The sequence below is a fragment of the Amblyomma americanum genome, chromosome 6 (genome assembly GCF_052857255.1).
Source record: "Amblyomma americanum isolate KBUSLIRL-KWMA chromosome 6, ASM5285725v1, whole genome shotgun sequence".
Classification (NCBI taxonomy): domain Eukaryota; kingdom Metazoa; phylum Arthropoda; class Arachnida; order Ixodida; family Ixodidae; genus Amblyomma; species Amblyomma americanum.
The window spans coordinates 77,106,257-77,128,423 of record NC_135502.1 but is presented as its reverse complement, the minus strand read 5'-3'; the positions used below and the strand labels follow the sequence as shown (position 1 = coordinate 77,128,423).

Below are 22,167 nucleotides of genomic sequence, written 5' to 3'. Positions count from 1 at the left end.
CCATTCACCACTGCAAGATGAAAAGATGTAATTAGCAAAAAGGACCATGCAGATTTCACAAAAAGCTTGAAGAGTGCATAATCAGCCAAGGTAGATTCCTGCACACCAGTGAGCACCAGCATCCAAATAAATGCACGACAAAGCTTGTAAAGGTTGCTTCATCAGTAGAAGGCCACGCACAAATGATCACTAAGTAACAGCATTTAAGAAATCTGCACTCATCTTTGAGGACCTTTAATATTACCCGTTAAACATGGGTGAAAACTCTGCCTTGTGGTAAGGTTAAGCAGTAGTGGTAGCCTTTCTAAAAATCTTCATTCTACATTAGTTATGGGCTGGCTATATCACCTGCCATATTTGAGGAGGCCTATGGAAAGGTGCCACAGTAGAAACCACAAGACACTTCAGAAGACTACATTGGTTTTACAATTTACTGCAACTTTTCACAACACTGTAAATGGGGACAATCAATCGCACTTTTTCAGCAGAGTGAAGACCAATCTTCTTGCTTCTTATAGTACATCTTTACACATGGGGCATGCGAGAAAAAAAATTCCATGCACGGCTGCTCCACTTCAACGCTGCTACATCGTCAGTTCCTGTAAAGAAAAAAGAATATGAACTAAACAACAAAGCTAATTACCTTGCTATGCCATAGCCAATGTACCCATTTGCTCTGCAACGAGCTTGGACCAACTTAGCTTTCAATTTAAAAATGCACAAGTAGCACTTCCACTTTATTCCAAAGCCTGCCATATTGGCAAGAGTTGGGGCTGTGCTTTGAGCTGCGATTAAGCACTGTTATAACATTCAGAGATGTATATTGCCTCTCAGATGACCTTGACCCCAAATGCACACTAGATTCAGCAAAGGCTGGTCCAGCACTTTGTAAGAAAGTTTTAGCAGAGCTGTACGGCCAATACGGTAGCGCGTTGCCATTGCTACTGTTACGGTGCTTGCCCAGCCACGTTTACTGCACTGTTGTAGGTAGCGCATTTGCAGCACAAGAGTGCTAAATCTCTCGAATGACTATATTCACAATAAAATTAATCTATTTAGCTACAAATAAATAACCCTTGCCAGACTCCATAACCTTTCCAAGGCAAACCTGAAATGCTAAGTGGGACTAATTTTGGATATGAGAAAAACATTACACTTCATTAAAATGAAGTATTAGACACATGCATTTGCATGTGGAGCTTAAAAGGAAGCTATATTTTTCCAGCAGAAAACTTGCAAGAAAACTACACTTTGTTGTAGATCATTTGATTACAATGAGATTCAACTATTGAACTTATTAATGACTACCATAAAAAAAAGTAAAGGCGATACTTTTGAGAAATAACTTCTATCCAGAATGCACTACCATAGAATATCCTGTCCTGTCACATGTCACCTTGTACAGTCCTACTGCTCTCATTCTGTGCAAAAAAAAAAAAGCTTGATATCAAAAGTAACCCACTCACCATGATTGCATTGACAATGTCATTGTTGTTGTTCTTGAGTGCCCTGACTGCTTTCACACGCGACACATTGGCTTGTGACATGACAAGTTCAATGTCCTTGCTTTCCACGCCTGCCTCATCCACCTGGGGAAAAAAAAAATGCAGATTATGTGTCAGCAATGATATATACTAATTGCAACAACCATGCACACATCTACTACCGTATTTATTCGAATCTAGGCCGATAGTTTTTTCAAAAAAACGAGATGTAGAACTTTATGTCGGCTTAGATTCGAGGATTTCGTTTCGAGGTTTCGTATTCGTAAAATACGAATAAATGTAGCACGCAGGTGGCGCCCCCACAAAACGCCAACGAAAGACAGCACTGTAGCCGTTGCTATCCGTAGCCGTTGCTATCCGTAGCCGATACTGATCAAAGCACACATGAGCACTGGCTGCCATTTTGGCCTTGTTCTGTTCTCGTGCGGTGGCATGAGCACATTCGCAGCAGTGAAGTTTTCGTGCGTAGTTTTTATCACCAACACCATGGCACCAAACAGGCGGTGCCATTATAGTGCCGCCTTCAAGCGGAAAGTTATAGTCGCTGCAGAGCAGTCGTCAAATCTTCAAGCCGGGCGGGACTTCGGCGTGGATGAGAAGAATGTTCGCCGTTGGAGGGGGCAGCGTAACGAAATTTTTGCTTGCGCGGCAACGAGAACGGCTTTCACGGGCCCCAAGAAAGGCCGCCATCCAGAAGTGGAGGTAGCTCTGGCCGAGTTTGTGGAGACGCAGAGGTCAGCGGCACTTCCAGTGACCACGGAAGTGCTGCAAGCCAAAGCAAGAGAGCTGGCGAGAGAGCGAGGCGTCCCCCGGGAACTGTTCAAAGCCAGCCGGGGCTGGTTGCAGAAGTTCACGAAGCGCTTTGGCTTCAGCCTCCGACGTCGCACGTCCATTTGTCAAAAGCTGCCGGGCGACTTCGAAGAGAAGCTGATCCCATTTCAGCGATTCGTAATAAGGAAGAGGATGGAGCACGGCTCCGCCGTAGGACAAATGGGAAACGCTGACCAGACGCCGGTATGCTTTGACATGCCAGTGGCGTGCACCGTGAACGAAAAAGGTGCCAAGGAAGTGAAAGTGCGCTCGGCCGGATACGAAAAGCAGCGCATGACTGTAATGCTGGCCTGCACGGCGGATGGCCACAAGCTGCCGGCGTATATAATTTTTAAGAGGAAGACTCTACCAGCTCGGGAAGTGTTTCCAAGAAATGTGATCGTCCGCGCCAACGAAAATGGATGGATGGCGAGCGATATGGTTGAGCAGTGAATCAGAATGGTTTGGCAGCGGCGTCCAGGGGCCCTCTTGGCCAAACGTTCCCTCCTCGTCCTGGACTCTTACCGTGGACACCTCACTGACGGCGTAAAAGCTGCGCTTTCCGAAGCCGGTACCGACGTCTCCATCATACCCGGCGGCATGCCAGGCCAGCTGCAGCCTCTTGATGTGTGCCTCAATAAGCCTTTCAAGGATCGGCTGCGCAAGTACTACGTGGACTGGCTTAGTGAAGAGCGGCGCGAGCTTACACCAACAGGCCGAATAAAGCGCGCCTCACTGGGAGTTGTAGCCACTTGGATAGCTGCAGCCTGGGATGACATCCCAGAAAGCTTGGTTGCATGCTCATTCCGCAAGTGCTGCATCTCTAATGCACTTGATGGCAGTAAAGATAGTGCACTGTTCGAGGAGGCCAGCGATAAAGAAGTCAGCGATGATGACGACGAATGAGCGGGGGCTGATCCCGGGCTGGCGTTGCATATGTCTCCTCGCCCAACGCCGCCTCTCCTCCTCCTCTTCTCTCAAAGCTCCTTTGGCAGCTTTTTTTTTTTCAACGGTCCAGCATGCAGGCACGATGCTTCCCGCTGTGTCTCACTCGAGTTCCTCTCTCTACACCAAGTCGCCTATGCGCAGACACATGGTGCAGTCGTTTCACGCCACGCACTTTCACGTGCGCGGCAACGTAAGAACAGTCGTGTCGCGTCATAAAAATAATTGTGATAATGAGGTATAAACAGTTGTTTTTTCGGCCGGCCTACAATCGAGGTAAGTTTTTTTTTTTTTCTGTGGCCTTCAACTTTCGGGTCTCGGCTTAGAATCGTGGCCGGCCTAGATTCCAGTAAATACGGTACTTGCTCTAACAATGAACTTAAGAGCAAAGTTACTATACAGTTAAAGCTCGAAGAACTTCAGTGTAACGAAACCCTCAATGTAACTAGGTATTTCTTTTTCATAGCTTCACGTCCATAGAACACCATGCATTTTTAGATTTAATTTAGCAAAGTAGATTTCGTTGCTGGCTAGAAACGAGCGGAGCGCTTGTTGAAGTGCGCATTGGAGTGTTTACGTAATATGGGTGCCACCAGGTTTTCACATACAGAGCACATAGGCAGATGCAAATACGATGACGATCACAGCGGTGAGTACACTTTCTACCAAGCCATCTGGGGTAGTACGGGCGAGGCTGCAATGAGCACCTGCATAGCCCTGGCAGCATGCCAGGTCAGCCCGCAGCTCTGGCTATCTTGCCAAAAATTCGGCGCACGCTGCCGGTTATCAAAAGCAGCACGCTGCATTTATAGCATTTGCAGATTTCCAAAGCTTGGTAAAAACTCGAAAGGTCAATCCCACCTCAGAACCTCAATTCGCACTCAGACGATGCATGTATGTGCAAAAAAACACACTTGCGCTTACGAAGGACAACATGCGGAGCAGGGTGGGCCCCGATTTCATATTCACTGGTTGGTGATTGGAGGACCCTCTTCTCGCTCTTGTCGACAAGGAGAAGGAAAGGAGAGCAAAGGGGAGTGCGGACAGCATGGCCCGCCACGGGGCCACTGCCACGAGGCCGCAGCAGTGGCAACGGCAAAACACGCCGTGTCGGCGATGTGCTCTGGGCACTTGCAATAGGATGACGACGACAGCAAAACCGAAACTCAAGGAGGGTGCGTTGTCCCCGTCACCCATGAAGCATTGTTGATGGCAAAGGACAGAACTGAAGGACCACTTTAGTAGTAAATGAAGGTTTTCCATGAGAGTTATCTGCAGTGCGTTTTTTGTGCTCAGCATGCAAGATGAATTTTGATGCAGCAAAATTTAAATATTACGAAGTAAACTGTGCAGTATACCACCTTCGTTAAATCGAGGCTCAACTGTACTCAAAGCAAAACACTGTCAATGAACACATAACAAATTTTTTGGCCACCAAAAACTCAAGCAAGCTACTGTAATTATGAGCCTTCTTGGCACCCTAAGCTATTACAGTGCTGCACAGGTAGCACACGATCAAAATCCTGGCTTGCTGCGCAACTTCCTGCAGCGAAGTATACAGGTATGAAATGTCATTAGGCTGCCCTAATAACGCTTCTTTCAGCTATGGCGAGAACAGATTCCAGATGGCTCAATTTATGAGTCAGCTCACAGGTGTGTCAGTAGTATAAGGTGTGCAGCACACACTTCAAAGCCAATAAAATCTTAAGCATTCAGTGTGATCACGGAAAATAATGAGTACATAAATATAATCTTGTAACACACCTCCTCCTCTTCCTCGGACTCCTCTTCAATGGGTTGAGACACTGCAGCCTGTGCCGGTTCACCCATCGCTGCACCTGCGTCTGGTGCCTTGAACTTCTCGGCAGCAGCCATCTGAGCCTGCTGACTGAGGTCCTCAATCTGCAAGGAAAAAAGGCAAATAAGTATATTAGACTGTACCTGTCAGTCACACGTGCCCAGTTATTCAAATAATAGACGAGAGAGTTCAGCGAAAAACCCGCCCTTCCATCAACATCTGCAAACCAGACACTAGCAGCACAGGAGACTGCTTCCAAATGTTACGTCCGTTAAGAGTTTGCAGTACTGAAGCCACATGCAACAACAGACCTATTTACGGCCACTGTCGTGGGTGAGTGCTGGTGTACCCTGTATGCAAGGATGAACACAGGAAAGAACTAGATGCAGGACAGCACGGAAGTGAACTGGTGGGATGGAAGGGAGGCACGTGTTTTGGAGTTGAGTGCTGTCATCCCCAGAGTGAGACATATTTGAAACTTCCTTATTCCACTCACCATGCTTCTCTGCTTTCTGTCCTCAGTTTTTTTTCAAGTGTAATGGTCAATGCGGACTAGTACGCCACAGAGCACCTTGCTATCCCAAAAATCTGAATGAATCACTGCCTTCAATGTGCTGGGTTACACATTCCTTGGCACAATACACTGCAGGTGAATAACATATTATGTGGCTTTAAAATAAAGGAGCCTTTAGCTCTACAGCAGACACAACTACATTCCTCTGTTTAGAAGAAAATGTCATACGTAAGCCTAATGAACGCCAACTCAGTGATGAACTGCTCTTCCTAGTTCCAGACGCACACTAAAATTGGGTAAATGTGGACGTTTAGGGCACAATGGCAGTATTTGCATGAAAATGGCCAATGGTAGGCAAATTCTAGACTGAAGCAACTAGGTGCTTAAAGGCATCTACAGACAAAAATGCCTATTATAGGCCCAACAAATGAGTACAAATGGCACAAATATTTTTCCTCCCACCTAATCCAAAACATTTGCCGGTATCTACACTGTGCACTCAAGGTTACCTAAGAGAGTTCAATTTTTGGCATTTCCTTTCCATGAACACATCACCAGCCATCTCTTATCTAGAGCTATTGAAGACAGCTTTATGATTTCCACTTTTTTTTCCTGTACAAAGCACAGAAACATGTTGCCATGGCAGCAATGCTACCAATTTCCAGGTTGCAGCAGTTTCACGCATGGTTCGAGGGCCTGCAAAGACCTTTGCACGATTAGCTTGTCACACCTCTGGGTGAGCCAGTGACTCAAACAACTTTGACAACAAAAATCGGTCTTGGTGGAGTCACCGCTCAGGTTGTCTTATTTGATACGTCTTGCCACTCGGTCGCCTGAATGGGAGTTGTGCATGCTGACAGCTGGCATTTCAACATCAGTTTTAATTAACTATTCAGCACAGGTGACAACAAACCTTGCATCAGCATTACTTGAAACAGCTCTTGTTCAAACAAATTGGTGGCAACAAGTATTCAACTTTGACTGCAAAATGGAATTGAAACCGAAACCTGACAAACTTGGCACCATGTAGGCCAGTCTAATTGCAGAGAGACAGTTATGGATGCATCGCCCCATAGCTTTGCCTTCAGTGTGAAGAAAAGCTGTCACAGTAAGCATATCAAGACATTGCTCACCTCAAGAGATGTTTATGCTGTCAATGAATTAAAAGGAATTCCTGGAGGTCTCTCAAAGGTGCGGCCAGGTATAACTTGTCTCATGTAGCACACGCTATGTACACCGTGACTGCTTTGCTCAAGAAGTTATGAAAGAGCTCTTTCAATACGTTAGCTGCCAATTAAAAAGAAGCACTACAATCTCAAACTAAAAAATTGAGAAATATATGGGCATCTATAAAGGTGGTTACTACGGCTGCCTCTGCTGCACCTAATAAATTACACTCTTTAACTTCAGTGTTCAAACAGGGTGTGCCCAAAAAGCTAGCACCACTGCACATACATTAAATGCCAAATTTATTGCAAGTGAAGTACAAAAAGAAATATTACTATTAAAAAATGGTTCCTGAAAAACAGCCTATAACTTCACACTAAAATGACGTACTAAGATGACGTACCAACATTTACATGGCTGACTGACAAGTTTCTACAAAGCTATTCCAAGCATGCACCCATTTTTTTTTCTTTCTTTTTGCATTAATAAGCATTACGATTCACAAGCTAGCAGCACCACTGCAAAACATACCTTGGCCTCGCCGAAGACAATGTAAGTGTCCGAAGCGGGGCTCTTGTACACATCTGGTTTCGTGATGACGAAGAGGATATTCTTGGACTTCCGAATCGTAACCCGGCAGACCCCCTGCACCTGCTTCAGGCCAAGCTTGGACATCAGCTTGCGCGCCTTCTTTTCACTCCGGCTCTGCTTGGCCTTGCTGACCAGCTCCTCCGTGATGCCTGCAGCCTGTGCAATCTGCCAGAGAGAACAACAGGCTACAAATGTAAGGCACAGCATCTGAATGAAGTAAACAAGGTGAAAGAGGAAAGCACACACACAAAGAACTCACATTTACCGTATAAATGCATGAAAGGGCCGCACCCCCTTTCCCGAAAGGAAACATTAAAAAATAGTGCAGCATAGACTGCTTATAATGCACACTACGGGAGTCTGGAAAATCCGCATTATAAGCAGTCCTGCACTGTAACCAAAACGTAGCTTTTCCATGAATTAGCGGTTTTCAGAATGGCCAGCTTACCTTTCAAAGTGCACCTGACAACGCATCCGACGTACAACACTGCAATCACAGGCAAAAAAAGAAGTTTATTCGACTTTTAGCGTCGTAGTGAATGAAAGAACGATGTTATTTTAGTCTGGCACTGCGGCTGAACTGCATTGGAAATGACTTCAGCTTCAAAAACAGTGAGGCGCTTCAGCGCTTGCTCGCTAAGGTTTCTCCAAGCGCAGTAGAGGCAGTTTGTTGAAACAGTCGAAACTTGCACGAAACTTCTGCTGCACTTTCACTCACTTCGTCGGGCTCATCCTTGGATAGAGGCTCATCGCGACAGCGCACCGCTGCCATATGTCCATCGGTGGTGGCTACTTCATACACAATGCCATCGATGTCGGCAAAACGCTGAATACAACTGTTCAATGGGTTGAAACGATCAAGCCCCAAAACGTTTGCAAGGCACGTGGCCTTGGCTTGCAATATCCAGCTACTCAAAGGCACGCTCTGGGCGCGGACCTCACGAAACCGTTCGAACAAAGCGGCGACATCTTTGTAATTTGACGCACGAATCTGCTTCCTTGCAAGCGACACGGAGTCTTCCTGCATCTGTTGTCACAACTTGCTGCTGTTCTTCCAAATGGTGGAAACAGTAGCATCGGCGACACTGTACTTTTTTGCCACCGTAGCCTTTTTCAAACCGCTCTCAACATCCCTGACAATGCTCTGCTTGGTTTAAAGAGCTTGCCGTTTCCTGGTTTTCAGAGGACCAGACACCATCGGAGCTGAAGACAGCTGAGGATGGTAGACTTGCTCACATTGTCAGCTGACATGCCCACGTTGTAAACTTTCCGCTACACGCAATGACACATCTCGCTCACGGGCTCGGGAGTGACAAGATGCTGCTGCACGTGCGCGTGGTACGTGCAGCGCTTGCACCGTCATGTTGCCGTGCCGCCGCGGCCGCTGCTCCAGCACACTCGTTTGGCCGTGTCATCAGGTGCTTTCAAGTTTTGTCCAATCAGAGTGCCCAATGGAGTCCCAACACCAGCTTGGAGTCCGATTACTCAGCGAGTGACAACTAAACGTAGAGTAAATGCAGCTCATTCCCTCATTGGTGTGTGTTTACTTTTAACTTTTTTTTTTTCACACATCGCGTATATGGGCTGCACCCCAAAAACTGGCCCTCAAATCTGGAAAAAAAGTGCGGCCCTAACACTTCACATCACTTCAGCATTAGTTAGCACACTGTAAAAAGATATCAATGCAGACTATCTGAAGTCAGTCTATATCAGTATTGAGTGACTAGCCTGTCCTAATGACTAAAAGGCATCACATTACATAGCCTAGTAAGTGCAGCTTGCAAGCATCGGCGCCACCTGTCCATCCTGTCTAGCTCATGAATTGTCAAGAGAAAGTGTGTTCAATGCTTATATCTGCTTATATTCTCACTGCCAATGTGAATACAGATAAGAAAAACGCCCAGTGCCATTTCATAACAGAGCTTCAAATGTGGCACTGTAAGCCATGCACATGGGCCTGCCTAGTCAAATAACGACGACTGTGCTGTCCCGAGTTCGTTTTCGAATTTCCGCCAGGCGCCGGCTTCATCTGCGAACACTGGACTCCTCTCTTCTTCCCTCTGTTTCTTCCTACTCCCCGTGCGCCTTCACTCTCGCCTGCGTTCTTTCTCCCTCTTAAGTGCTCCCTCTCCTGGAGTTTTCATGTCAGGGGACTCGTAACTCATTCGTTGTTTCAACCGCGCTGCACGACTGTGGCAGCAACGCGTTTTTACAAGTTTGTAAATGCAAGATAAAGTTTTAATTTTCCTTGTGTTTGCGACCTGTTAACTATCTGAGGAGTGGCCGCAGCCCAAACGCGTGCCACGGAATCAGAACAGTAAAAACGCGATGAACGTCGAGTCGGTGTCTCACGCGCTCTTCGAAAGCACCTAGGCTTTGGCGGCTCCGCTGGCTGGCTCCGCTCTTCAGAAGTTCCGTTTTCCCATCGCAGCCATGGACGGAATGGCGTCGCAAGACCGCAAGTCGCCCGCCGCTCAAGTGAGTCGGGAACAATCTCATCTCGCGTGCTCTGAGAAAATGGCAAGCTCTGTGCAGTCACGGCATTCGTCGCGCTCAGCCCGTTCGGAGCGTTCGACCGTCTCGACGACGCCAAGCATGCTCGCCGCCAGAACAAGAGCGGAGGCCGCCGCGGCGCGACTACAGGCTTCTCTTACAAAGAAAGAAGCCACGGTGAAACTGGAAAAGGCCAAAGTGGAAGAACAAAAAAGAAATGCAGCTGCGGAAATCGAACGCAAGAAAGTGGAGCTGGACACTGAGTTACATGTGATGCAGTTGGAAAGAGAAGCGGCCGCCGCGGAAGCACAAGAGGAGATCCTGGAGGCTGCCATAGATCAGCACGGCAGGGAGCATCACATCTGTCGGACTGTCTCCGAGGCATCCGAAGACCGCGCTCAACGTACATTTGACTACGTGCTTGACCAGGCTCACGTGCGACTCAGCCCGTGCCAGCAATCGCAGCAGCATGACGGCGGAGAGCATTGCGTCTTTCAGAACGTGGATGAAGCACCTGAAGAACACGCTCCATGTACACCAAGCGCTCGCATCCAAGGGATCGCGCAGAACATTGCTCGTCAGCAGAGAGATGAAGCGAACGCCCCCGAACTGTCCGCCATGGCAAAGTATCTGACTCGACGCGACCTTGTGAGTACCTCACTTACGAAGTTCGACGACTGCCCTGAAAACTACCGGTCGTGGAAAGCTGCGTTCAAGGGAATGACACGGACTCTCGAAGTCACGGCAAGCGAAGAACTTGACCTTCTTGTGAAATGGCTCGGGATCGAGTCGTCAAGCTATTCAAAGCGGCTGCGTTCCGTGCACGTCGACAACCCCGAGGCCGGGTTAAAGGTAGTTTGGGAAAGACTTGAGGAATGCTATGGTCGCCCGGAAATTGTAGAAGAGGCCATCTTCTTTAGAATTTCAAGTTTCCTGAGACTGTCCGAGAAAGACACCCAGAAACAGAGAGCTGGGAGACCTGCTTCTTGAAGTTGAGGCTGCAAAATGTGACCCTCACCTGACTGGGCTTTCTTATCTAGACACCACAAGAGGGGTAAACCCCATTGTAGAAAAGCTGCCCCAGCGCTTGCAAGACACATAGATCACGAAAGGCTCGAAATACAAACAAAATCATCAGGTCACCTTTCCCCCTTTCTCGTTCTTTGCCAGCTTTATCAGGGACCAAGCGAAAACGAGAAACGATCCTAGCTTCAAACTCAACTCCGCAAGTAGCCCCCCTTCAAGGCTCCCAAGAGCAGACAGATGGGCAACGAATGACAGCACGAGAAGAACGCCCATCTCAGTGCAACTGACGGACGTGGAGGCCAGCACTGACCATCTGGCCTCAAACGCACCAAAGAAGTGGCATGATACAGCCAAGTATTGTCCTCTGCACAGGAAACCTCACCCCCTCCGGAAGTGCCACGCCTTCAGAGAAAAACCGCTGGATGAACGAAAATCTCTGCTGAAAAATTATGGGATATGCTTCAGGTGCTGCGCTTCCACAGACCACTTTGCAAGAGACTGCAAAACAGTTCTCAAATGTGACGATTGTGGTAGCGATAGGCATGCCACAGCACTTCATGCCGGAAATGTCAGCCATCAGTCTCCTGTAGCTCATAACGGCTCTGAAGATGCAAGTCTAGACCAAGATTCCGCACTTGAAGTGTCATCTAAGTGTACAGAGGTCTGCGGTCAAAGCAGCGGTGGCAAATCCTGCTCTAAGGTCTGCTTGGTGAAAGTCAGTCATCCGACTAAGCCTCACAACACTGAAAAAATGTATGCCATCTTAGACGACCAGAGCAACAGGTCCCTTGCAAGAACAGTTCTTCAACATTTTCAGGCTCAATGGTAACAGTTCCCCATACACACTAAGGACATGTGCTGGAACTACAGAGGCGACAGGAAGAAGGGCATCCGGGTTTCTCATTGAAGACATTCATGGCTCCGAGAAGCTACCCTTGCGAACACTCATCGGGTGCAACAAGATGCCTAACAGGAAGGAGATTCCAACACCGGAAGTGGCATCGCATCACCCTCATCTCAGAGCTGTAGCTAAATTCATTCCTCGTTAGGACCCGGAGGCCAAGATTCTACTTCTCCTCGGGAGAGACATCCTCAGAGTACACAAGGTGCGACAACAGCGCAACGGACCGGCTGATGCTCATTTGCTCAGAGACTGAATCTGGGATGGGTCATCGTAGGGAATGTCTGCATAAGTCGAAGTCGCACACCGAACTATGTCAGCAACCTCAAAACAAACGTAATTGAGAATGGACGTCCCTCCCTTTTCGAGCCATGTCAGTCATTTTCTGGTCAAGGAGAAGCTCGCTGGCACGCAAGGGTCGACACACTGGTTCCAACCAGCTCAGCACGCTGCTAGGAAAGACAGCTATGATGATGGGATTGCTGAAACGCTGTTCCAGACAACGGAGGATGACAACAGACCTTCCCTTTCTGTTGAGGACAGGAAGTTCTTGAAGCTGATGGACAACAAGTTCTCAAGGGACGAATCCAACAGTTGGGTAGCGCCTCTTCCCTTTCGTTCTCTAAGACCTTGGCTTCCAAATAACAAATGCTTGGCCGAGTCACGCCTCACTGCTGTCCAACGGACCTTGAAGAGAAAGCCAGAACTCAGGTAACAATTCGCGAGCTTCATGGACAAGATGTTCAAGAACGGCCATGCCGAGGAAGCTCCACCGGTTCGAGAAGGAGAAGAATGTTGGTACCTCCCCATCTTCGGCGTTTGCCACCCACGAAAGCCCAGGGAAACACAAGTCGTGTTTGACTCCAGTGCACAGTTTAAGGGCGTGTCTCTAAACAGTGTGCTGCTTACCAGTCCAGACTTGATCAACAGCCTGCTTGGAGTGCTCATCCGATTCCGAAAGGAACCTGTGGCCATAACTGTGGACATTAAGCATATGTTCTACTGCTTCCTGGAACGAGACGACCACCGAAACTATCTAAGATTTCTGTGGTTCCGCAACAACGACATCTACAGTGACGTGGTGGAGTATCGAATGAAGGTACATGTGTTTGGAAACAGCCCTTCACCTGCAGTAGCAACGTACGGGCTGCGGAGAACAGCACGAGAAGGAGAGGAAGAATTTGGCAGCGACGTCAGGCAGTTCATCGAGAGGGATTTCTATGTTGACGATGGGTTGAAGTCTCTCCCCAAAGACAAGGACGCCATCAGCCTAATACGCCGCACGCAACAGATGTTGGCCGCATCAAACCTTAAGCTCCACAAGATAGCCTCTAACTCCCCTACAGTGTTGGAAGCATTTCCAGAAGAAGACCGTGCCAAGGATTTGAAGGATCTTGACTTGTGTAATGGCTCACAGCCGATCCAACGCAGTCTGGGAGTTTCTTGAAATCTGAAGAAGGATGTCTTCACATTTACGACTCCAATCCAAGAAAAGCCATTCACTAGGTGTGGTGTCTTGTCAGTGGTGAATAGCCTGTACGATCCACTTGGGTTTGTTGCTCCAGTGATCATTCAAGGGAAGTCCCTCCTCCGAGAGCTAGTCGCTGATACATGCGACTGGGACTGCCCACTTCCTGACGACAAGAGAGCCGCCTGGGAGACATGGAAAGACTCCTTGCAAGTACTCGAGCAGCTGGACATACCTTGCACCTATGCCCCTGCCTCACTCACTACTGCAGAGTGCAAGGAACTGCACATATTCTCTGACGCATCAACCAAAGCTGAGGCTGCAGCGGCTTACCTCAGAGTGACATATCCAGATGGTGCGTGTCATGTCGGGTTCGTCATAGGAAAGGCTAAGCTAGCACCGCATCCAGAACACACCATCCCAAGGCTTGAACTGTGCGGCGCTGTGTTGGCAGTGGAGCTAGTAGAGCTTATCAGTCGTGAAATAGATATGGAAGTTGATGCTGTAAACTTCTGTACTGACAGCAAAATCGTCCTAGGCTATATACATAACGAGACGTGAAGGTTTTTTGTGTATGTCAGCAACAGGGTGGAACGCATCAAGAGCTCTACACAACCAGAGCAATGGCACTATGTTCCTTCTGACATGAACCCTGCGGATCTCGGAACCAGGTCTGTGCCAGCAGCCCAAATGGCAGGATCGACCTGGCTGACAGGCCCCGACTTTCTGTATCGTCAAGATCACTGCTCGCAGGTATTGAAGGGCAAGTTCGACTTGGTCGATGCGGATTCCGACACGGAGGTGCGGCCCCAGGCAAATGTTCTCGCAACCAGTGTAGACGTGAAACAACTCGGCAGCAAGCGGTTCGAGCGCTTCTCAAGTTGGATTAGGCTGACTCGCGCAGTTGCAATGCTCATACGGCTAGTGGACAAAATTCAGGGCACTTTCGAAAACGTGTCAAACTCCCCGCATAACAGCTCATCTCACCAACTGCGACCTTCTGCAGAACACCTAGCCCGAGCAAAGGCAGTCATTATTCTATCTGTCCAGAAGGAAGCCTTTTCAGAGGAGTTGAAAAGCTTGCAACGAGGAAAGCGACTACCGAAGTCAAGCCCTCTGTGGAGACTGGATCCATGGGTTCATTCCGACAGCCTTTTGAGAATTGGTGGCCGACTAGGCAGAGCCAACCATTTCGACCAGCATGAGCAGAAGCCCATCATCATGCCAGGGCGACACCATGTCACCACCCTGATTGTGCGGCATTATAACGAACAGGTCAAACATCAAGGACGCCATTTCACTGAGGGAGCAGTCAGGGCAGCTGGGTTCTGGATCGTCGGAGCTAAGCGTAGCATCGCCTCATGCATACACAGCTGTGTTACGTGTTGCAAGCTCAGAGGAAGGCAGCTACAGCAGAAGATGGCAGACCTGCCCGCAGAAAGACTAAGCACCGAGCCATCTTTCACTTATGTCGGACTAGATGTATTTGGCCCGTGGCAAGTCGCGTCTCGTCGCACCAGAGGCGGTGAGGCCAACAGCAAACGGTGGGCCGTACTTTTCACTTGCATGAGTATCCGCGCTGTTCATATCGAAGTAATCGAGAGCATGGATACCTCAAGTTTTATTAATGCACTCCGGAGATTCTTTGCCATAAGGGGCCCGGCAAAGCAACTGAGGTCTGATTGCGGGACAAATTTTGTTGAAGCATGCTCCAAACTAAATGTGAGCACCAGTGGCCCAGACCACGAGAAGCTAGGTACATTCCTGTCAGACCATGGATGCACTTGGGCATTCAATTCCCCTCATGCTTCTCACATGGGAGGAGTGTGGGAAAGAATGATAGGAATCACACGGCGAATTTTGGACTCCATGCTTCTTGAGAGTACCTCTCGTCGCCTTATTCACGAAGTCATGGTAACCCTCTTGGCAGAAATCTCAGGGATCATAAATTCGCGTCCCCTCGTTCCTGTCTCAACGGACCCCAAGTGCTGGGAAGTGCTAACTCCTGCAACGCTTCTGACGCAGAAGGTCGGCGGCAACACAGTGGCACCAGTCTTAAATGACAAAGATATATATCGGCGACAGTGGCGGCAGGTTCAGTGGCTGGCCGACACCTTTTGGTGCCGCTGGCGACGCGAGTTCCTTACCACCCTGCAGAGTCGTCATAAGTGGCAGGGCCCAAATCGAAGTCTCAAGGCAGGTGACCTCGTCCTCCTGAGAGACAGCCAAGTTCATCGCAATGAGTGGCCTATGGAACTCATTGTGAATGCTATCACGAGTGCGGACGGCAAGGTGCGAAAGGTCGAGATCAAGACGGCAACACGGGGAGTGTGCAAGACGTTTCTCCGTCCTGTGACTGAGACAGTCCTGCTTATTCCTCGTGAGGACTAAAAACATGATATAGTGGTTATATGTATAACCAGACGGGGAGTGTGCTGTCCCGAGTTCGTTTTCGAATTTCCCGCCCAGGCGCCGGCTTCATCTGCGAACACTGGACTCCTCTCTTCTTCCGTCTGTTTCTTCCTTCTCCCCGTGCGCCTTCACACTCGCCTGCGTTCTTTCTCCCTCTTAAGTGCTCCCTCTCCCGGAGTTTTTATGCCAGGGGACTCGTAACTCATTCGTTGTTTCAACCGCGCTGCACGACTGTGGCAGCACCGCGTTTTTACAAGTTTGTAAATGCAAGATAAAGTTTTAATTTTCCTTGTGTTTGCGACCTGTTAACTATCTAAGGAGTGGCCGCAGCCCCAACGCGTGCCACGGAATCAGAACAATGACTAAGATTGGCACAGGGCAAACAAGCACCCAAATTATGCTGTTGCAAACCATCCATCCAACACCTTTCCAAGTCTAGCACACAAAAGAGTCTAAACATTGTAAAAAGGATGCAAGGTAATAAAATGACCCGTCACCAATCAAAATGCTAATACAGGTCGTCACCTAACTGCACCCTATCAAAAAAGGCTCATTTAAGCTGCTCAAATTTGTCCCATGGAACCGACACTGACAGCAAAGGAATGCCTACCACAATTAGCGCTACATGCACAATACCGCAGTGTTGGCTTCTAGTGAAAACAGAAATTTGTTCCCCCCACCTGGCTTTGTCCAGTGGTTTTTCCGAGATCATCTTCAAGTTCTGGCGCTGTGTCATCACTGCCGGAGTCTGTGTCACTGGCTGAAAATGCAAGTTGCTCATTGATTAAGGTGAAAAAAAAAATGCTGTAACAGTATAATCTAGCTAACAATGAACGTAAATACTGCAGAAGCAACCACATTATGACTAGCATAGTCATCGAAAGTACGACTCGAGTTGTGCAAAGATTACATAAGAGACCTGGTTGGGTAGTCTTTCGGTCTGGCGTACACAATTTCCACAATCCTGATAAGTGGGCAAGCTCACACAAACTAAGTGAAAACAAACTCGTTAGTGAGAACATACGCTTTAGTCAGACGCCGCAACGCCACAGGGTTAACGTATCCCTCATTCCTCTTCCTAATTCATGGAAGTCCGTGCTTAGAGGCACCATTAGGATCACATGAAATGGAACATCATAACCCTTTATGAGTCCATAACCAGAATATCTTAGCAACAAGAGGTAAAAAACTGTCGCAATACTCCGGGGAAAGGGCTATGATCGGTCACAATGACACACCCACTGCAGTAACTGTTGGAACGGTGTCAGCTGGACGCGGATGTGGCCTTCATTCAAAGTGCTTTCGGCCTTGACGCTGCTGAAACGTGTGCCCCCGTAGATGCGAGAGGAAGCAGCCCCAGTTGGGCTTACTGTGGGAACTGCGTTACTTGACACCACGTTGGGCTGAGGAAAACGTGCGAGGGCCGGGATTCGCTGGGCTAGAATAAAGCTGTCCGGTTGGCGTCTCAACGCTCTCGTTTTCCTCAACCTAACAGTAACGCAATAGATCGAATGCACTCACCATCTTCTACGGTCACTTTGTCCTCAACTTTGGGCTCCCGCTTCGAAGAATCCTGGGTGCTGATCTCAGGCATGGTTTTTCTTTAAAGCTGTGTGAAGAAATTCCGTAGAGTAAATATACGCTGCAAAAAAGCTCCAATATGTTTACGCGCGTAAAAAAAAAAAAACAGGCACAATGCATCAGCGACGTCACAGAAATTCTTGGCTGCGTTTAAACCGGTAGCGTGGTAGTCAAAAAGGGCCGGGAACGGTAATTCGCAACGCCGAAGCGATTCCTCTAGACATGTTTTAAAGCGCTCCTGTGAGGAAGCACAAAATAAAAGCGGTATTCCTGTGACGATATTGTTTGTTCTGTGACGACCAAGGGAAATGCGTTCCAAGTGGCCGGCGACGCCTAGGATGCGCGATGCATATACTGCGGCTAGTGAAGAAGCCATTAAAAACTATACCCTTCATGAAAGGGCAACATGGCCAAAACAGTCGAAAACTAATTACGTCACGTATAACAGTTCGCTCAATCACTGATGAAAACGGATAAAAATTACTCGCCTGCAACCGAATTCAATGAGAGCAGCACGCGCACAAAAATAACGCACTGGAAGGACCTCTGCCCTCTGCTGAGCGAAACAGACAGCTATCAGTCAGTTTATCACAAGTTTCCTTTCCTGGTCACAATTATTTACAAAAGCATGTATTAGATACTATATGTTGTACAAATTTGTGTTGCTTAGGAATTATTTATTCAAAAATTATAAACTAAATTTCACAAAATTGGCGCTTTCATCGCTAGCGATGCAGTCAGGAGTTAGGCGCTAGCAGTGTCGTCAGCGCTGCAAAATGAGCGCAAATTTTTAACTTCTGTTTCGACCATGTTTTGACAAAATGTGTGCGTAATTTTGTTATTTTGTTACTATTCTTTTGACTATCGGGGCATTACTACGTTGGGTAAATTTGTAGGCGTGCCGATCGGCACGTCTCAAAGCGTAGTTCCGCACGCCTCCGCGCGCACGGATGTGGGTCGTCTGCTCTCGTTTCGATTGCATTCGACTTTTCGCTCATTTTGGCTCACAACGTTACTTTTTGTGTTTACTACCGCGAGGCACGACGGCTGAAGCACGTACTGGCTACTTGGCAATGAAATGCTAAAGGTACGAGACAACAGCTACTTTATTTTCGTCTGTTTCCGTTAGCTATAGCGGAACGAAGTTCGCAACAGGCCAGTGCTTTATAGTAAACTTGAAAAGAATCTTATAGCCAGCTTACAATCAACGAGGAAGAGCCTTAAATTCTCGTTTCTTTTGTGCCGCGGTATCCGGGATAGTTTAGGAGAAGCGGGTTTTCCTCCACCAGGCTGACAGATAGGAAGGTACCGCACTCCGCCGTGTGCATGAATTCCCCTTCAGTAACAGCTCATCGAACGGGGCTACGCATTTGTTACTCAAGGTAATGCTTTTATCCTATAAAAACCATTTTCTGCGTAGCATGTTACGTAGCCCAAACGTTATTGGCTGAGTGCGCATACGCCATGTTTACAAACAATTAAATGGGGTTTACGGCAGGCAGATACAGCTGGGGGCGAAAAGTAGGCCTAGTTCCCATGGCGGCCTAAGGTAAAAAAAAAATTGTCCTAATACGGCCATTTTTACCTTGCCAGTGTAAAAGAAGTGTAGCTCCGCCCACCTACACGAATGCGCTTCTGTTACGCGTAGTGTAGCACGAGAACTACACTTTCTGCACCGCTTTCTTTTGAAGTGTAGGCTAGCAGACGAAAAAAGAAGGCGCGCATTTCAAACACCATTTTCTGACGGTAAATGCGGCAAGCGGCTGCAGCGCAGCCTTGCAAGACCGTGAAGTTCGTCTGTCTGGACGAAGGCAGCATCATACATTTACATACATGGTCATCGGCGTGTCTATGTACGTTAGTGCGAAGCTCACGCTTACAATATCGCCTTCCACGTCTGTGTATTACTACGGCGGCGTCTCAAAGCGGTCGGTCAGCCCGCTGACTGAATAGCGTGCTTTAACAGGACGAACACAGGAAACTAGGAGAAGACGAAAGTTCTACTGCAGCATATATCTTCTACTATGGGTTCTTTTCTGTGTATTCAATCCAGGCAAGCTGCTGCTTCTGTGTGTGTGAACCCTATTGCTACCACAATCTGCCGTTCTCGTGCATTGTCTTTTTACATGAAACGAAGGCTAGTGCCAAGGGAAATTCAACAGCTCTTTGGGGCTCTTCAGCCCTCCTGGGGCCATTTCAGGAGGATCTGCAAGGTTCTCAAGTCTGAAACGTGGAGACAAGTGCGATACCACTACGCTTGGCTTCGCATCCTGCTGTATGAAAGAAACGACAACTTTCTGGCCGACTCCCTCTTCAAAGGGTACAAGAGGTTCGCAGCTGAAGCCACCGAGTTCCTGTGGCAGACAACGATACTTGCGCTTCCACCTAAATAACTTCCCCAGTAAGTGCGTGAACACTGTCACAACACTCGGCGAAGTTGATCTGCCTAACGATGTCAAGTCCACCTTGGAAAAAGGTCCCAAGCACTGCTTTGAACCTCGAACAAACCGGTCAGCCCTAGTAGCCATGGTACGAAAAGTAGGACACCACGTCAAGGACAAGGATCGTGCCATTGGAGAAGGATTTGAATGCCTCCAAAGGGCATTAAGGTCGCTGTCAACCAGGTGGCCACCGCCCAAAAGGACTGCTGAGTTCATGAAAGCGTCCGACTACGCGGTACTGAAAAATTGCGCTTCTTTCGTCTTCTTCAAGTTAGCTGTGTTCGTCCTGTTAGCGCACGCTATTCAATTAAAATGTACCACCTAGCCCGCCAGAAAGTCCCGCTGACTGAGAGCCGAGGAACAGCCATCGAAAGTCGCACTCCATATGCCGCGGAACGCCGGTTTCAACGCGGCGCAGAACGCTGTTCCCATAGTCTCGACAGAAGCATAGATGCTTTGTGCTTCGCACGAGGAGCTCGTCGTCGACCGTCCATCCGACGTTGAGCTTTATGGGGTCACTCTGCGTCCAGCCGGCCGGGAAGGCGAGCTTCCGTGCCAGCTCCATGCAGGCGTTATTCAAGTACGCAACACGTTTTCCCAACCCGTGACGCAGAGTCGCAGCCACGGCAGGGCACGCTAGGAGATAGTTCATTGTCCTAACGCGAGGCAAAGCACACTGCGGAAGAATGGCCTATCCGATAAAATAGACGTTCGGTAGCTCACCAAGTCGGTTTCAGTCGTTGGGGGTCGGCGGGCAGCAGAGGGTCCCTCGGGGCAGTCAGGTGCAGGCTTCCCCGCCGCGAGCTCCTCTTGTTATACCCCTCGGGAATTGCACTCACGGGCTCAGCAATGCACCTCTTCCCTAAGTCGCCAGTGCGCTGTCGTGACGTCACGTCAAGGTTGGGGAATGAGCATTGTCGCAGGTGTGCCTTCTCTTTTCCAGCCGAAAGGTCTCGTTGCCAGACGACACTCTCGCATTGTTTGTGGAAGCGAAAAGAGTCAAGTTCCCCCTTCTGAGTAAACTCGGGAATGTCGCCAGTTCACTTCAAGATGGCCCCGAGAGATGCTACAGCATAGAAAATTCGTTGGAGGCACTTATAGATACCTCTTAACTGCGGGAAGGCGAAAGCCGTTTGCGACTCACTGCATTGCTTTGTATTTGCCGCGCTTGAATTCATTTCGCGACAGAGGAGGAGAGCAGCTGGCGCGAGCGTGGCGCCACGTCACTTACGTGGCGATGTAACGGGCGGACGGTCACCGCGAGTATGAGCCGTTAAAGGATGTCGCCTTAAAAGGGGATTGCAGTCAACCTTCTGTAGCACTGCAGTAGATGCTAGGCAGCAAAAAGCAAGTTTATGGTCTATAGGGGTTTAACGTCCCAAAGAACTCAGGCTATGAGAGACGCCGTAGTAAAGGGCTCCGGAAATTTCAACCACCTGGGGTTCTTTAACGTGCACTGACATCGCACAGTACACGGGCATCTAAAATTTCGCCTCCCTCGAAATTCGAATGCCCGGCCGGGATCGAACCCGCGTCTTTCGGGCCAGCAGCCGAGCGCCATAACCACCTCGCCACCGCGGCGGCGCTGCAAAAAGAAGGAAATTGGCCTTTGTTCCTGTGCCCTCAATAGTGAGCTACCTCATACTAAACTTTCTAAAATTTCGTGCTGAACAACACCGCATGGGTAGGGCATGTAATGGGAAGGCAAGATAGCGATTGTCGTCAAATGACAAGATAACATTAATGGCTCCTTTCAGCGGCCTGGGGTCCACATTGCATATCACTTCGCCGACACGGACGCTGTCGGACAAGGCACACAAGGCCTCCCTTAAATCAGGTCGAACGATCGTGCCTCAGTGGACCTGGAAGAGCCGCCTAGCTGGCTCCCCTATCTGAATGCATGTGTGCTCCTCCCATACTTTTGATGTTTTGGAAGGTGGGGTCGTGCAGGGGTATATATGGTGGCCAGGTGTTTTGTGGCGCAAGCATGCTTACATTTTTCTTTTCGGCACTATTTCTATGCAATAAAGAAAAAAAGTGCCTCTGTGGCCGAGGGGTTAGCGTGCCTGATTCAGGTTTCAAGCGGCATAGGTTCAATTCCAATCTCCCCCAATTGTCTTTTCTGTGCAATTAATTTACAATATTGCATGCCATAATGACGTGTGGTATGTTGCGACCTTATATTCAAAACTTATGTGATGTTTTGAATGCATTTCAAATACACCGTTCCATGTGTGACGTCACTACCATTTCGACCAATCCGCTTTTTCTCTCACGGCGCCGGGACTGCCGGGTTCTCCCCTGAACGGAAGCGCCTCCCAGGCTGTGGACGTGTGTCGCAGAGGCGGATCAGCCTCTCAGCTTTTGCGAAGCGTCGGCTGGTAGAGCGACCGCCCGACCGTGACTGCGCAGAGCGCGGCTGAAGAAGTACTTTCCCTGAGTCGCAACTTGGTTTACAGACGTATTCCAGAAAAAATATTCTCTTGAATTTACACTCCTGCGGAAAGTTTTGAGG

General features: G+C 48.6%; 1 protein-coding gene across 2 annotated transcripts; it reads right to left on the bottom strand.

Annotated features, from left to right (window-relative positions):
• Positions 1–413: 413 nt before the first annotated feature.
• On the bottom strand, positions 414–17,838 carry LOC144093748 (nascent polypeptide-associated complex subunit alpha-like). 2 transcript variants are annotated; one of them, XM_077627443.1, is made up of 7 exons: positions 17,700–17,838; positions 17,152–17,239; positions 16,311–16,390; positions 7,271–7,495; positions 5,025–5,162; positions 1,467–1,589; positions 414–599 (listed from the first exon to the last, which is right to left on the bottom strand). In XM_077627443.1, the coding sequence occupies exons 2-7, from the start codon at positions 17,222–17,224 to the stop codon at positions 585–587; spliced, it is 654 nt and encodes a 217-aa protein (XP_077483569.1). In that variant the 5' UTR covers positions 17,225–17,239; positions 17,700–17,838; the 3' UTR covers positions 414–584. The 2 variants fall into 2 exon arrangements, with proteins under 2 accessions (XP_077483569.1, XP_077483570.1); XM_077627444.1 differs by lacking the exon at positions 17,700–17,838 and adding an exon at positions 17,600–17,623.
• Positions 17,839–22,167: the final 4,329 nt, after the last annotated feature.

Coding starts and splice junctions, on each gene's coding strand:
- LOC144093748 (XM_077627443.1), bottom strand. CDS start 17,224: ATGCCTGAGATCAGCACCCAGGATTCTTCGAAGCGGGAGCCCAAAGTT. Junction 7,496..16,310: donor AAACCACTGGACAAAGCCAG/GTGGGGGGAACA, acceptor TCTCTCTGGCAG/ATTGCACAGGCTGCAGGCAT. Junction 5,163..7,270: donor TTGTCTTCGGCGAGGCCAAG/GTATGTTTTGCA, acceptor TTTTCCTTGCAG/ATTGAGGACCTCAGTCAGCA.